This window comes from Pleurodeles waltl, chromosome 9, assembly GCF_031143425.1.
Source record: "Pleurodeles waltl isolate 20211129_DDA chromosome 9, aPleWal1.hap1.20221129, whole genome shotgun sequence".
Lineage (NCBI taxonomy): Eukaryota > Metazoa > Chordata > Amphibia > Caudata > Salamandridae > Pleurodeles > Pleurodeles waltl.
In genome coordinates, this window is record NC_090448.1 from 60,347,319 (window position 1) to 60,365,570 (window position 18,252).

General features: G+C 41.2%; 1 protein-coding gene across 1 annotated transcript in view; it reads left to right on the forward strand.

The window, feature by feature from the left end:
- The window catches only part of LOC138258943 (netrin-4-like), a 233,564-nt gene that overhangs the window by 171,241 nt on the left and 44,071 nt on the right, over positions 1–18,252 (forward strand). The window contains exon 6 of the mRNA XM_069206287.1: positions 17,545–17,758. Coding sequence (XP_069062388.1) covers positions 17,545–17,758 — 214 coding nt within the window. The remainder of the gene's footprint in view (positions 1–17,544; positions 17,759–18,252) is intronic.

Genomic DNA, 18,252 nt, shown 5'->3' on the forward strand with positions numbered 1-18,252 from the left:
TCCAAATGACTGATGTGGAAAAAATCCCTCCTTGGGCCTATCCAACCCCTTCATTTTAAATTTCCCCGAACGCTGCCGTCAGACTCTGAAGAACTACTGCTCTGAGGGGATACATATGATAGGCCATTATCTTTATCATCTTGCACTGTGTAAGGGTAAGTGGTCTCAGGCAAAAACAAATTGAAACCTTTTTCAAATTTTGAGATCTTGAATTGGATCAGGAGCTCTCTGAACTCCTTGACATTCTTGTTAGCTTCTTCTAATCTCTTCTTAAATATTGAGATACTGACTTCAGAGTTAAGAGAGTTTTCATTGGTCTTGATTTTTAAGAGAATCTTGTTGGAAAGGTTTTTTGCTGTTTGTATTATCAGCTCAAGCCATTCTTTAGTGCAGTTTCATGCTATCTGAGACCAGTCCTTGCAGAATGCTGTGTCCTTTAAAAAGATTCTTGGCTCCTTTATAACTACCAGCTGCATTTTGTAAGGACATTCAGTCATGATTGCTCCATGAAGTAATGTTTCAACTTTTTTTTTTTGTTCACTTAGAGACTCCCAATATCCCATCTGGGTTGGGTCTATGTCAGTGTTGAATCGCCAATCAGTAGTGATGCCATTGAAATTGATGAGGCTATGTCATCGACTCATGGAAGGCCTTCAGCCTTTATACATGTACAAAATTTCAATGACAGTACAGATGGAAAAGAGTTGCTCCTTTTTCAGCTCTCGCAGCTTGTCCACTGTGCGGAATCAATGTACCACAACAAGACAGCAAGAGGTTCAACCATTATCACATATCCTCTTAAAAACTAAGAATACATCTCAGAAAGCATGTAATAACATACCAAACCCATAGGGGTGGATGCCATCCCTATTTCAACCAGCAGCACCAGGCCTTATAGGAAGCATAACTTGCGGAGGAAGGATCTATGAAGGAAGTGCAGCATAGGCGAAGGGGCGCACCGCCACAGGTATGCCAGGACCAGTAGCCTGCACCCCATGTATAAATTACAGAGCATTGTGATCAATGCACAAATGGTATTTAATTGTATTCAAAGTTGTTTAAAGAATGGAGGGCCATGATTAGTGCAGGAGTGAAAGTCTGTGCCAGAAATTCAAACTAGGCCTTGACTAAATTTAAGAGTTCAGTTTAGATAAACTGTATGGAATTGCATTTTAGTGGGTTAGGATGACTACCTAATTCCAGGCTATTAAGGAAACTGTCTTCTGTTCTGAACTTCGCACCTACAAAACATTGTTTTCAGGTGTGCTTGCCTAATTAGTTCAATGGAAACAAAACAAGCCAATGGCACCCAGAATAGTTGAGGAGTCCAGGACTGGAAACTCTGTCAATGAAGTCCCGGACATTAAACCATGTCAATAAATGAGAGTAGGTGATCCCAATGTGAATATCCTGAAGATTTGGTATGGATTCGACCGTCCTGGAGCCCTGTTAAATAGTCTGATGTAAAATGCCACATAATATATGTTTTAAGGGTGCTACCAGCCACTGAGACCATACAGCAAAATAATGTCAAAGAATGAGATACTTTATAAGATTATGGAATTCGGAGGTGACCTGCAATACCCTTTTTAGGTCTGACTTAAAGACAGCTTCATTTACTTTTTCAGCCTTGTGTTTTCCAAAAAAAGAAATTATAACTATATAGGAGCTTTTAGTCAACCCACTTTATCCATTATCCTATCTCAAATTTGCTTCTTTGTGCAAGAGTCAGCATTTCAGACACTAGCTGCTTTCCCTTTGACTTACTGCAGTGTTCTATTACACATGTGTATGACCACCTAAAATATAGTCCCTCCAAGTTTAAACTTAGAAGCAATTGTATTTGCCAGTGAATGTTAGTACATATGTATATTAGGCTTCCATCATCTACTTCCATAAAAATAAAGACATTTATTGAAAGCACAATATTGACTTATCCTCATAACCAAGCTTTCACTAATTTATGTATCCCATACAAACAATCATAAATCATTAGAATAGCAAAAGTGTACATGCAAATTTATATGTTGAAGCCCCACCATCTCAACTTTGTGGAGGACATTTCAAGAGATTGCATGTGAATGGAGAGAAATATCTAGTATGGATTTGTGAAATCATTTTCAGACTGTTGCATCTGACTGTAGAGGAATGCCTAACAATGACTTGAGGAGCTACAGGTTTGTCAATGTTTTGCCAGCCTGTGTTTAACACATTTAGAGAAAAGAGAGGCTACATAGACCCCACAACTGCCACCGTGAGGCAGTGACCTGCTGGATGAGGAGGGGTAACTTGTGCCATACTCTTCTTCAGAGAAGTTTTAAGGCATGGGCAAAGTGGGCACTGACCCAGGGCCCCGGGCTTTTAGGGGGGCCCTGATGGAGCCAGCCCTGTTCTGCAGAGATTCTTGCCCTGATGACCTTGAATAATTCTTAAACAGATTGCGTTAAATACCATTTTCCATAATTTAGTTTGAGTGTGGGTGATGTGTGAGAGTCTATTACAGACATTTTGCAGAGAAACATTGTATTTGTTGAATACAGCATCCATAAAAAAAGGTTCTTTTAGTTCAAAACAGGACCTTACTATGAAAAATAGTAGTATGTCACATAGATTATTTGCAGTAATATTAGTGAGATGCTGTTGTGTTTCAATATTGAAACACACATCACTATCCCTGAATTGTAGATGTAAATACAATTCGAATTTGCAGGAGGTGCCAGTGCACTGTCAGTGGTCTAGAATTTGCAGGAGTGTGCCAGTGCACTGTCAGTGACCTGGTCTAAGAGGGCATGAAATTGGATCATAAATTCAAAGCTGTTCTGAAGAGGAGCCCACAAAATACGTTTGGCCCAGGGCCCCCCAAAATCTTTAAGATGTCCCTGGGCTTGTATAATTGAGTCTGCTTGTCCTGAATGGAAGCTCTGCATTAGAGAATTTAAGAAATTGGATGAGGTGGTCTCACATATATAATGTGGCATGCTTCTTCATCGGCCGCCTCATCCCACCCTTGTAAGACGGTACTACCAGGGCGGACTCAACCTGAAATGGTTGTTTTTGAGGGATCTCTCCGAAATTATTTTTCTGGATATCCATTCAGGGATCCAGTTGTAATTAGTTAAGAATATCCCAAGGTAAACCACAAAGAATACTTTATTAGTTGATTTCAGAGGACGTACAATGATCAGTACCTCTGTTGTGCCAACATGTTGCTGCCCTTAAGTAGCCTAACCTGATCTCTGGCATTCGTCAGGGCTTTCACAAGGATCCTAATGTTGTTCTATGAAGTGCTATATAGAAATAAGGGAGAGGACCTACCTTCCCTCAAGCTGCTCAGGTAATTTTACCTAGTGCAGGATATCCCTGTGCCTCAGGGTCTGATCAGGGTTTGAGGGCAACTCCTGTAGTCAAACATTTGTCAAGGAGATATACCCTCTGGATTACTATCCTGCCCCTGTGTTCAGCCAACGTGGCTGGGGTTTCTCAATCAGAGCACACACAGAACTTTAGTACTGGTAAAAGGTATGAAACTTTCACAATGATAGAATAACTAACAAATATACTCACCAGCTGCAGGGTGGAGATCCATAGTGATCCTGTGCCAAGCATGATGAAAGCTGAAAAGTCCATGATCAAGTGTCAAATCCAACAGCACAACAAAGCCAAAACATAATCCAAAAAACAAGATCAGAATTACAGGCAATAGGTCATCTGCACTTTACTAGCACACGTAACACAAATAAAAAAAAAAAATCTATTAAGGTAGAAAACACTTAATTTTGCCACTGATTACCAGCGCTCTGTATATTTGGGTGTCATTACAGTGTTTTATAGCAGTCAAGATATATATTGAAAGTTGTATATTGACTCATTTTGAACCAGCGTTGGCACTTATCCTAGAGAAAAGAAGCCTAGAACATCATATTAGCAAACGTCTACATGCAAAGTTTTATTATGAAACCACGCCGTCTCAGCTTGGTGAAGGACATTTGAAGTAGTTGCATTTGACTCTAGAAGGACATCTGGTGATGCCTTGACGTGGTTGCAGCTTTGTGAAGACTTAAAGCAATTGGATGTGTCTCAAGTAGGACAGCTAGTAACCACTCGAAGTACTGCAGCTTTATGAAAGTTTTCAGGCTGCTTCATCTGAAAGTTTTAGGCTACTTCATCTGACTCGGAGGGGGGGCATCTAGTGACAACATGATGAACTGCAGCTTTGTGATGACTTCAGGCATAGCATCTGACTCAAGGGGGACATCAGGTAACTACTGGAAGTACTGCACTTTCATGAAAGGCCTTTGAAGCAGTTGTATCTGACTTGAGACGAACATTAAGTAATGCCTTGCGGTGCTGTAACTTGTGAGACTCCAAGCAGCAGGGTCTGACTCAAGAGGGATGAACGTCTGGCAATACCTTGTGGCACTACGGCATTGTTAAAGACCTTTCCAAGCAGATATGTTTGACTGGAGCGGGACTTCTAGTAATGACTAGAGGGACCACAGCTTTGCGAAAGACTTTTCAAGCAATTGTCTCTCATTCAAGAGGGACATCTAGAAACGTCTTGAGAGCCTGTATCCTTATTAAAAACTTCAAGCTGTTGCTTCTGGCTTCAGCGGTTCATCTAGTAATCCCTGGAGGTACTGTAGATATGTGAAAGGCCAGACCTACTGACTTTGCCAATGCTTGTTTATGTATGGGAAGTTTTACGGCATTGCTTTAGACAGTGGTGACAGGCACAATCACATGCTGGATTCAGTTCGAGATTTACTCCTCTCAAGGACAGAAATAATACTTGTTCACGGAGCTAGCATGGTGGGAGCACATACAGCCAGTGTGGATGTAGTAGGAGAGCCTAACCATGTAAACGAATATCACTGTGTACACCATCGCACCATTTAATATCACTGTTTACACCAATACGCCATTTAATATCACTGTTTACACCAATACACCATTTAATATCACTGTTTACACCATTACACCATTTAATATCACTGTTTACACCAATACACCATTTAATATCACTGTTTACACCATTACACCATTTAATATCACTGTTTACACCATTACACCATTTAATATCACTGTTTACACCAATACACCATTTAATATCACTGTTTACACCATTACACCATTTAATATCACTGTTTACACCAATACACCATTTAATATCACTGTTTACACCATTACACCATTTAATATCACTGTTTACACCAATACACCATTTAATATCACTGTTTACACCATTACACCATTTAATATCACTGTTTACACCAATACGCGTGTAATACTCCATTTGCATTTACATATGCATTTGTCACAGATAGCATCCCAGGAGTAGTAATGGAATTCTTAGTGAATTCCAAACATTAGCAAACCTCCTTCCAGCATAGGTGTAAAACTATAGAAATGAATTTGCCATTCTTGGTGTGTACTAGGCCCCTGGGTAGGAAAACGTGTTTTTGTTTGTAAATACAATGCATATACAGTGGTTTCCTCCGACAATCAGACGTTATATGTGTGCAGGTAGGACTGTTTTTGGCACTCCCTAACACAGATGTAAACGACAACTAGAATAATTTACACCTGTGTTTGGAAACCGGGTCAATAATGTATTCATTCGTATTTATTAAAATAAAATACTACGTTAATGTAATGTCAATGCAGCAATATGCCACTAGGTTCCTGCTCTCTTGTTTAGAACTCCTGCTGAACACCAAGTACATTGAGCTACATTAAGGCAAATTCTCCCAGAACCAGTGATCATTCAACCATTTATTTGAGTATACAATTAGCAGTTGCTGCTGGACTCAGAGTGTTGTTTTAATGTACACATGGATCTGGCAGTTGAGATGCTTAAGAGACTGAAATAAAAGATAAAAGCAGAGTAGTGATGTAATTTTGATACCACAGGTGAGTAGTGCTTTTACAACTAGACTGTATTTAGTTTTATAGAGGCTTTTATACATTATTTACACCATCCTTTGTTGGAACAAGTCCAATAAAGACATTTCTCGGGGCGAGCCTTATACCCTTCACCAAACTGAAAGAATACAAATTCCATACGAGGGTTCTCTGGAGAAAACCCCTTCATAAGAAAATGGAAGTACTTCCTGGAGTTTTCTGATGGAGGAGAGCAAGATGGCGGCCGTGTAATTCGGCCGCGAAGCGCCAGCTCCGGCCGGAAACCCTCCCAGTGCAGCGGCAGCCTTCCCGCGGGTCGGAGGCTTTCTCAGAGGCGGCGTTTTCAGAAACAATGTAGCGGCTTTGTTTTTCTTCGCTTTTCCGCCTGGATACTTTTTAGCCGTCAGGAATTGCTGCTTCTAAAGAATACTGAGGATACTGTTACTAATTTTAAAGGACTGCATGTTACCTACGTGAGAAGTGCTTTAGCTTACTTGGCTGGGAAGTAAAAAACTACGTGGATACTGCTGACGGGGTTAAAGGATTGCATACTGCCTCCCCTGGAATGCGGTCTGGTTTGTTCCTGTGTCTGCCCGAAGGCAACTTTTGGTCTGTGCTCCTGGACGCCAATTGGGGGCAATTTTTGACGTGGACTCAAAAAACAGTCAGAGTTTCTTTACTTTATTATAAACGTTTGACATTTGGCATATATTATAATAACGTATTTTTGCTTCAGAAAGCAAAAAAAGTAAAAATGCCACCAAAGGGAGCGAAAAATGTGACTTTGTCTGGACGAGGCAAGCCAGTAAGAGTTAGTTTGTCAGCTCGGCAGGGGGGAGCTGTGGATATAAAACAAGGCTCAGACGAGAAGGTTGTCTCTAAAAATAAGAATGCCTCATTGGACAGGTTTCTTGAGAGAGGGAAGGACATACTGGTGGGGGGTGTAGATACCCCCCCAACCGCCGCGAGGAGGTTGATACCCTAGTAACCAGGGAGATGGTGGCTGCAGATGGGCCCCCCCCCCACAGGAAGATGGAGGGAGGCAGAGTGATGTCGTGGACATGGCGACTTTAGAAAAACAAGTTACTTGGAGTCAGGCAAAACAGAGGGAGAGCGTGCAAAGTGTTATAATATTGCCACAGGTAGATGAGGGAAATCAACAACAATCACAACAAGAACCTCTCAGTGGTAATGGAGATTCGCCACACCCTGCCGGTATAAGTTTGTTAAAGAAGGGGCCGGCGACGTTACATGATAATGAGACAACACAAGGGGACAAGTTTTTTTCATTATCAGATCATTCAAGTTGGTCAAGCGACGAGCAGCTGGACTTGGAGGCGGATAAAACTTCTTCTGAACTTGATTCTGAGGTATCCTCCTTGACACTGGGGAGGGAATCACATGAGAGTAGCAAGAATGCTACGGTTAGGAAAAAACAGAGGAAGAGAAGTGAGCAAGTAGGACCTAACAAGCACTCTACTAGCCCACTGGATACTAAGGGTCTTCAGGGTCTTCAGTGGGAGTACTCTAAGGATGATTTAACTCTATATGACAATGGCGAAAAACAGCCCAATCCTGTGTCACTGGAGACCATATATCAAAGTATTATGGAACATCGAGAGGAATCCAAATCAGAGAGCCGTAGGACTCAAGTGGCTTGCCGTAAGATGCAAATCCAAATTCGTCGGGTAGCGAAGACATGTTCGGAGTTCACTACACGGATGGAAGAAGCGGAGACCCGGATTTCGCATCTGGAGGATGAGGCAGGATCTCACCAATCGTCTCGAGAAGCTATGGAGAAACAACTTGAGGACACTCAGTGGAAATTGACAGATTTAGAGGATAGATTAAGGAGGAATAACTTGCGCGTACTGGGTGTACCAGAAGGACTTGAAGGATCAGATACACATAGCTTTATGGTCGCACTTTTTAAGGAGTCCTTTCCGGACCTACAACATTGGGATTGGGACAGAGAGATTCAAAGAGCCCACTGATTTCCCTTTAGCAAAGTAGGGTCAAACTCAGAAGAAGGAAGTGGTAGACCTAGAGTAATATTAATCTCTTTGCTTAATTATCAGGCAAGACAGGCCATATATGATCGAGCTCGACCCAATTCTAGAAGTAAGGCTAAGGGGTGTGAGTTTTTTGTGAGACCAGACTTTTGCCACAGTACCGTTGAAAAAAGGTGGAGGCTCCGTCAGCTAATTCAACCACTCCAAAATAAGGGGGCACAGGCTTTTTTATTAAACCCAGCTAAACTGAAAGTAGTAATGGACAACAGGACTCACTACTTTACGTCAGAGGTGAAAGCAAGGGCTTTTTTGGGTGGACTTAGCGGTCCGGTTTCTTAAGGTAGAGTTCTCTGACTAAGGCACAGGGTGGGGGAAAGCAGAAAGGGTTAAGAGTTGAGAGCTGAGAAGATAAGGCGGTGGTAAATAACCCCTTAGGGCCCCCCTCTTAGGATTATTTCCCCGTTTATAAAACTTTAGATAAAATAGTATTTAGACAGAGAGAGATAGAGATAAAGAAAGGGAGGGGGAAAAAAAAAAAAGAGAAAAGGTAAAAAAAATATATATATGCACTGGGTGGGGACGGTCGGAGCGGAAGCTTTACCATCATTAGGGACAGTGAGATCCCATACTTTCCGTAAACTGGGTGTAAGGGTAGGGGAATGTGGGGGGGTAGGTGGGTGGGGGGGGTGGTCGGTAGTAGGGTTGGGGTGCAAGGGGCAGGAGGGTGGGGGAGGGGAGGTGGGGAGTGGGGAGTGGGGGGGTACTAATATAGGCAGGAATGCTCAGAATAAATTAGTGAGGACATGTCAGAAGAAGAGGATTTATAGGGTTCAATGTCAACATGTAGGTTTATCTAAAGGAGAAAGTAGCGACGTGAGATTGGCACATCAAACTGAGCGATATGGCAAATAGGTTAAGGATCTGTACACTGAATATTTGTGGTCTTAACAGCCCTCAAAAAAGGAAAAGAGTGGCAGCTGGGCTTAAACTTATTAAATCAGATTTATATTGCTTATAAGAAACACACATTGCATGGAGTAAACGAGAGCTCATACGAGAGCTTGGGTTAATACCTCTGGTTTGCACCCGGCAGGAGGTATCGACACGTGGGGTGACGATACTCGCTAGAAATAATAATGTGCATGTTTTTAGATCTCGAGCAAGTAATGATGGGCGATGGGCTCTCATAGAATTATCCATGAACACATTTAAATTTACCATTTGCACTATATATGGGTCAGTTTTTGATGAGGCTGAGCCTCTGGACACGCTGAATATGGAACTAGTTGGATCGCCCTTACCAATAATTATTTGTGGTGATTTAAATATTCATTTAGAGGTAGGTAGTAGTAGTATGGACGCTCAGAGTTCATACCAGGGACGAAAGCCCAAAGTATGGAAAGCGTTAAGGAGGTTAGTGATGGAACATGGGCTGAGGGATGTTTGGGAAAATATTAAAACTTTAGATCCAGGGTATACCTATTACTCGTTCCCACATGCCAAATTAGTAAGGTTGGATTACTTTTTTATATCACAAAGCTTAATCCGAGGGGCTGAAATAGAATGCAAACCTAGATTTTTATCAGACCATAATCCACTAATATTGTCTATAATAATAAAGGGGCCATCCAATCCGCGGCGCACGTGGACATTTGACAGGAAATTGTTGGTTGACCCAGGATATATATCCTATATGAAAGGGTGGATTCACCATTTTTTTAATATTAATAGGAATACAGCAGATCCGGGGATGGTATGGGATTCATTTAAAGCGGCAGTGAGGGGTGAAACTCTTAGCTACAGTTTGGGAATACAGACAGCTAGAGGGAAGGAGATCACAGAGCTTGAAGAAAGATTAATAATAAAAGAGAGGGAATTAGCCAGTAAAATTGCTAGTAGAGAAGATGTTACTTTCACCCAGATCCAGACGACGATTCTTAAGGCTAAAATAAATGTTTGCTTGAACAAAACAGTTGCGGCCGCCTATCAAAGTCATCGATCTGAATATTATGAATATGGTGAAACCACAGGAAAAGTCCTAGCTAGGCGGGTTAGACAAAAGGCGGTTAAGCAGAATATTTTAAATATAATTGATTGTAATGGGCAGAAACAGGCAGAGCTAGAAGGAATTCTAGAGGTTTTTAAGGGTTATTATCAGGATTTGTATAGAGAAGATATAATGTACTCTGAACAGCTGCAAAAAGAGGTTAACGGACTTCTGGGGGAATTAAAAAGTACAAGGCTCTCTTCTGAGGAACAAATTATACTAGATGCACCAATTCGAATTGATGAGATAATTGGAGCAGTGAGCTCCCTGGCAACAGGGAAAGCTGCTGGGCCAGATGCTATACCACTTGAATTCTACAAAACTTTTTTAGCAGACATTAAAAGGGACATGCATAGTATTTTTTGTATAGCGTAGACAGGTCATGCGCCTCTATCGTGGGAATGTGCAAGTATTATAGTGTTAAAAAAAAAGGACAAACCAGCAGAGCTCCCCAGTTCGTATAGACCTATATCTTTGTTAAACGTAGATGGAAAGATTTATGCAAAGATTTTGGCCAGTAGATTGGCAAATGTAATAATCAGGTTGGTAAAAAAACAACAACATGGGTTTATTCCTAGTAGAGATACAATAGATCACATAAGAAGAATAATATCCATGTTTGATCTTGCAGAATTGCATCAAACAGCTTTAGGGTTATTACTTTTGGATGCCGAGAAGGCATTCGACAGTGTATCATGGAAATTTTTATGGGAAATCATGCGTTGGAAAGGTATAGGGAGTGGGTATATCACAGCTATAAAAGCTTTATATGTAGCCCCAAAAGCTAGAATATGCATTGCAGGTCTGGAATCAGATATTATTTCAATCTCAAGGGGGACTAGACAGGGATGTCCCTGTTCCCCCTTGCTTTTTGCTCTATACATTGTTGCTTTCTTGCTGAGATTAGAAGAATGCAAAAATATTAAACCTTTATTATATCATGGAGAAACATATAAGGTGTTTGCATATGCTGATGACGTAGCTATAGTGACAAGCAATACGGAGGAAGCTATTAAGGCAGTAGAAATAGAGGCAAGAGAGTTTGGAAGATATTCCGGATATAAGTTGAACTCTGATAAAACACAGATAGTATGTTCTGAGCAGATTTCATTAGTAGACAAACGGATGGTATCTGAAGCGGTGTATCTGGGGGTTAAGATTACATCAGTGGTTAATCGGTTGGTGGAAATTAACTTTGTTCCACTGTTAAATAGAATAAAGAAGGATTTAGATAGAATGCATAATTTGCACCTATCATTAGAGGGTCGCTGCAATGTATTGAAAATGATGGTTCTTCCGAAAATCCTATATTTATTCCGGGCCATTCCCCTTGAGGTTAGCAAAAAATGGCTTAAAAGACTGGAAAAGATGGGGAATAACTTTTTATGGGGATATGCCAAAACGAGAAGGGCAATGAAGTATATGACACTTCCCAAGGACCGAGGTGGGTGGTCAGTCCCCAATTTTACACTGTATTATTATGCTTGCTGTCTCCAACATATGGATGAACTCATAAGGGGAAGTTTTAGTGGAAATGTAGAAGTAAAACAAACCCCCATCTATACTATGATGGCGGGTGAGGAGGCAAGCGGATGGTTATCAAAATTTGAGGAACCAAGTTACTTAAAAAAAGTAAGATTTAAGCCTTTTTTAGCCGCCTTCAAAGTTTGGGCTCAGATAAAACGGAGCATGGGACTGGGAAAGATTACGGCTTATACACTAATGAAATTTTCAGCCATTCCAAATCATATCTTTAGGGATCCCATATTAACTTTCTGGCGTTCTAGGGGAATAAACAAAGTTGGAGACTTGTATTGCAAATCCGGATGTAAATCTTTTATGGAATTGCAGTCCCAATTCGGTTTACCTAAGACCCACTTTTTTAAGTTTTTGCAAATAAGAAATTTTTTACATTCTCAGAAGTACGGCAGGTCAGAGATGTTGGAGATCCCTGTAGTCGAGGCTGTTAAAAATGGTGCAAAGATTGGCAAGCTATATACTTTACTAACAGAGTTACAATCAGATGATATGTTACAGCAGAATGAGCGATGGATTGTACGGTTTGGGGTGGGTGGGGAATGGGTGGACCAATCTTTAGCCATGGCTAATACAACATTTCTCTCAGCTAATCTGAAAACCCAGCACTACAAGACATTGATGGACTTATATTATACTCCTGCAAAGTTGAAAAAGTGGGGGAAATCCTCTGGAATGTGTAACCGATGCGGGGAAGCTGAAGCTGAGATAACACATATGATTTTTGCATGCCCAATGTTGCGGGGAATATTAAACGAGATAGAGGTATTCCTTAAGAAGATTACGCATTGCAATGTTCAGGTTACTGTTATGCTGGTAGTACTAGGGGTTGCGGACTCACCTGAAAGTATGGAACCTGCACTGTATAAAATAAGGCGATTTTTATTTCTGTCAATGGCGATATATCGTCTTTGTGTTGCTACAGACTGGCTCAAAAAAGAACCCCCTACGTTTGAGGGTTGGCGCTCTAGATTACTTGCCATCTATAATATTGAATTAAGTCTTTACAAGGTAAAGGGTCATAAGAAAAGATATAGAGGGGAACGACTTTGGGCAGCATTGACTAGATGGTTGGAATATCAAGACACACTGTAAAAAAAATTAACTGTTTTTTGATATGCGATGTATACAACAGTTTTTGTTTTTTTTAGGACCTCTTTCTCCTTCTTTGTTTTTCTTTTTTTTTCTTCACGGATATATCATGTCTTCTTTTCTTGTTTATTTCTTGTATAGTCCTCCCCCTCCGATATATTAAAATAAAATAAAAATTAAAAGGAAGTATTTCCTGGAATTTTAAAATGCCAGAAGTTTAATGTCTGCACAAAAATTAATTTTGGTTCATGTTTTAATCAAAAATTGTATCCCACAATTTTTAAAACCAGAAATGTATGTATTTATTTCTTTTAGTGAAAAACACAAATGTTTTAGACCCCCAAACTACAGTTTATTTTTTCCTTAAATCCAGTTTTTTTTACCCCTACATGTGTTGAATCTTAGTGAAAGACCATTGTGACAAAATGTGTTCTTATTACGACTTGTTGAAAAATGTAATATTTGCATAACAAAATATTGCAGTTAATTCAGATTCTAATGATCAGTTCTTTTCCAACACACAAATTATAATTGTTTTATTTTTTCATAAAAGATAAAAAATGTAAAACCAGTAATTGTTGGTTTAAATTCTTACTAAAACATTATAGCCTCTTGTCAATAAAATGAATTGTGCATTTGACTAAAGAAAAAATATTTCATAGGTACCATCACCAAATGCATTATACATCTGTGATACGTTCATATTGCGCTACATATGTAATGTATATATAAACAACAACTCTGAGAATGTTAGCCATCAATCCCCCAGGAAATGTAGCAAGGGAATTTGTACACTGAGAAGTCACGAGAATCAACTGTGCCCCATTGTAAACTACTTCGGTCCTCTGCACCTCACCCAGATGCACCATTCTGCCCTAAGAAGAGAGTACAGCAATACTGGAACTATACATCCAACAGATAAGCCTTTTTCATCCCAAACTTTGCTACTCATCCAATGTTGTAGCTAGATAGTTTCTGAGGGATTCCCACGTGTCCACAGGCTGGGTGGTTGATAGCATGAGTGTGCTGTAGGTGTCCCCTATATTAATAGCACCTCAACAAAGTCTGACATTTGATTTGTCAAACTTCTCTGATCTGAGAAGGCACTTATACATTCGAGACACCAATATTCTCCTGTTAGGGTTATTAAATATGTGTGTAAGTGCCTAGGTGTCTAGGCTTCCACAGGGAAGAAGAGGTTGCAAGACTTCTGTTTTAGGGTTTGCTACTACCAAGTTCTTTAAACTGCAATAGTGACACAAAGGAATTGTCCTTTAAAATATCCCTCCACTCAACCAATCTCAGATACGTCAGCTGTGACTGTCTTACACTCGATTGAAGGGGGCACCACTGAACTATCAAACTGTGGTAGCGACTGAATATACTGGCCCATGATCTATGCATACTGCAAGACTTTACCATGCCCAGCAGCTGCATGCCACTTAATTTGAATATTATATTTCTGGAAGGTAGGCAGACAATAACCCTGCTGTGTGAGCACAGTGAAGCAATATCCATCTCCACCTTCAGATGGGGCGCAGGAGACTCTGAGTGATACCAGCTGGTTGCACAGTGCACGTGGGCAGTGTTATGGCAAATTTTGAAATCCATGGTAGAGTTCGCACCCTGGTTACATGGAAGCACCACCTGTCTCCAGCCAATACAGTCTTCCAATTGGTGCATAATAGTTCCAACACAAGAGCTCACACAGTTTAAGGAGTACCTGATTTAAGACGATGAGGAAAGGTCAGCTGTGGGAGGACCACTATTTTCATCAGAGATAGCCTATCCCCATAGACAATGCTATCCCGCCCTCCATCTATAGGTGCTGGAGCTAGGGGCACCCCACAGAAATACTAATGCTGGAGTTCAGAAGGTGAATGAGCAATAAAGATGTCTTTACATTTTGTGTGTATCATGTCACATTTGCTGCACGTTCAAAGACAAAGGTCAAATATCAGGCTATATCTTCTGACAATCTGCTGCTTATTCGGAAACTGGAGTCTGCTTTTATTTCTATGACTGCAAAGTAAGGGGGGTCTGTAAAACTGATCTAGGTGACAATCCTGTTAGAGCACAGGAAGAGAAAGGAGAGGCTGCGGCTTGTCAGTTTTTTTCTAACACACAATAACATTTAAATATCGGGAAATTGACTATACACATATTTCAAATTAAATCAGCATTTAGAAAAGCAGAAATTAAGCACTTTTTTGTAATTCTGAAGAGTGATGGAAACAAAGATTTTAAAAGGATCAAAAGAAATCAAGACATATTACTTGGTGATGTGAAAGTGGTAAATATTCACTGAAACTTGCAAAGTAAGGGGGTTTTGTAAAACTGATCTAGGTGACAATCCTGTTAGAGTACAGGAAAACAAAGAAAGGCTGCGGCTTGTCAGTTTTTTTCTAACACACAATAACATTTAAATATCGGGAAATTGACTATACACATGTTTCAAATTAAATCAGCATTTAGAAAAGCAGAAATGAAGCACTTTTTTGTAATTCTGAAGAGTGATGGAAACAAAGATTTTAAAAGGATCAAAAGAAATCAAGACATCATACTTGGTGATGTGAAAGTGGTAAATATTCACTGAAACTTGATTTCGGCACAGATTCATTTTTGCACTATATATTTTTACCAGGAAAACTCTACGTATATGCAAATTTTGTAGCCATTTCAATGGCAAATGTGCTGTCTGTAAATGACAGTACGCTACCACACCAGTGATCCAAAATGCATCTCCACTAAGTATCACACCCTTACCACTCTCCTGCTGATTGGGCGTGGCTCATTTGGTACACTTGTTTTTTTGTATGACGCTTGGATCTTTCACAAGTCCTACGACTTCAATTAAATAACATTAATGACAGCACCCCTAGTCTAAAAGTTGTTCCGCACCACTGACTTCATCTGTGAGGGCAGTGAGTTTACCAAGTAGCACACCTTAATTGTCCCACACCACTATATCCATCTTGGGTACCTTCATACCCAAATACCTGATTGAGGTAGTTTACCACAGTAGCGAAAACTTCACTGCACACTCCGTGGTGCACTTGGTCAAATGAAAAACCTCTGATTTGTTCCAGTTCACACTGGCAAGGAGGCCTGAGAACCTGCAAAATATTTGATATCAAAAGCAAGTGCTGGTACTAGATTCGTCTTTGGTGATGAATATCAGAGTATCATCTGCATACAGTGAACGGGGACTCATTACCCACGACTGCTAGCACAGGTAGGTAGGAGCCATTCCATTTGGATTATGACAGATTATGACCCAGGCCGGAGAAGCCTCGCCAAGGGGCAGCCATCTTGGTGCTAGCCCTCTGGTACCACCGCGGAATATCCTTTCCAATGTGCAGAGCGATGGTACATTATTCAATAATGTAATAATTAGTTCTTTCTGTTTCCACAGCTTCTCAAGAGAGTTACCCAAATGTTCTATGGTTGAAGCAGTTTATGCGGGTCGGCTTTTTCTTTCGATTCTGAGACCTGAGGTTTTGCTCATTCTGTCGCAAAAGCACTACATGTTACAGATTGAAAAGAGAAACCAGTATAGGATGCATTAAAAGCACATCTTTAGTTGTGCCCAATGTAAAGAGTCACACTTTCCTGGCTGTAGCTTTTCTAAATAGTCTTCGTGTGTGTTTGGGTGGGCCACCTTTTCATGGTGTATAAAGGCTTCTGGGTCACGGCTTAGTTCTCCTCGCCTTCAAAAGGTTTGCATGCGGCTATCAGTGGTACTGAAGTGGGGTTTGTGGGGAATTCAAGAGAGCCTTAGAGATTCTGGACTGGGGGACCCACCTTCAAAACAATTTTATAAACCTGATAGCCCTTCCCTTGGACCTCTTCTACCTGGTCATCTGATTGTGGTACCTTCATTCTCTGTTGTAAACAGAAAGCGCGAGAGCTAGTAGAGTAGGTTGTGTCCCTACAGTAGGTCATGGAACTATATTGTGAACTCTACGTTGTTGATACCTACTGATGTGACAGGGCTCCCTTCTTCCACAGGTAGGGTCATGTAGGGAGGACTAGGACAGCCTTGAACCTGAGTGGTGGCAGTGATGAGGGAGGCTCAGTGATTTCACTAGTCACTTGTAATCAACTATTACAAGTGGGTAGTTACTTAATGTTCTCATTAAAATTGCATTCAGACAGTTTAATATCAGAATATCGATGACAAAAACATCATCTGATGTAAACATTGTGGTCTAAGAATTTCTATTATCGGCTCTAGTGGGGAGATAATTTTGTAAACAATATAAAGGACACTATGGGCCTCACTATGGGCCTCATTACAACTTCGGCGGTCTTTTCATAAGACTGCCAAAGCTGCGGGCGTCAGTATACCGCTGGGCCAGCGGACGTTAACAGTGTTTCGGTCTGCTGGCCCAGCGGAAAAGTCACATCAACATTGCAGCCGGCTCGTAATAGAGCCGGTGGCAATGTTGATGTGCAGTGGGTGCAGCAGCACCCGTGACGCATTTCACTGCCCGAAATTCGGGCAGTGAAAAGCGCGATGGGGCTGTGCCTGGGGGCCCCTGCACTGCCCATGCCAAGTGCATGGGCAGTGCAGGGGTCCCCAGGGGCACCCCGATTCCTCCTTGCTGTCAGCCTTTCCATGGCGGTGTTTACCGCCATGGACAGGCTGGCGGCCGGGGACCCATAATCCCTAGGGCAGTGTGTTTGCACCGCTGCCCTGGGGATTATTCTGGCGGTATGGCCGTGGCTAATGCACCACGGTCATAATAGCTGGCGGAACACCGCCAGCTTACCGCCGGCCGCCAGGGTCGTAATGAGGCCCTATATTTTGACGACATTTAGGCATACTATTCTGGTACTCTTCTGACATTATACGGTGCCTTTAGTAAGAAAAGAAAATATAAGTTTATGATTTGTTAATAAATGTACCGCTTGTTATAGTACTTTTCAATCCATTCCACTTTTATCTTTCAGCCTGTTCTTGTCACCCTCTGGGTGCGACGAATGCAACATTTAACCCAGGGTGGAAGTGTCACTCCAAAACCGGATTCTGTTTTTGCAAACCTGGTGTGGCAGGCCCACACTGTGACACATGCATGATGGGATACTGGGGGTTTGGAGAACATGGCTGCCGCCCTTGTGACTGCTCTCGCAGCTGTGACCCACTCACTGGACAATGCTTGGACAGGTAAATTCAGAGGCTGGCAGAAGTTAACAGATACTATAATTTAATTTTCTGTTTAACCACTCACCCGAGGCATTTAAATAGTTTTTGTTTTTTATTTTAGCTGTGCTGTTTGAAATGGTTCTGTATGTACCAAATTGATACTATGTGCTCTAGGACCCTTGTGGTCCTGGGCGAACTCTGAACAGGAACCACGTGATATGCAGGAAGGTGTTAGGGTGTTGTTCTGGGAAGTATGACGTAATGAGCAGTGTGTGAATGGATGCTGGAGAATAAAGACATGTTCAACCGCAGCTCCCATGTGTGGTGTAAGCTATGTGCATGCTTCAGGGCTTGGGAAGAGACTCCACTGTAGATCATACACACATGCATATATAAACATTGTCATAATGGTGTAATTCTTAGATTTAATCCTGTGCTTTTCTCTGACAGACTTATACACAAAAACTTAAAATGTGTGTGCTATAATCTGTTGTATTTTTTAACAAAAGGGTTCT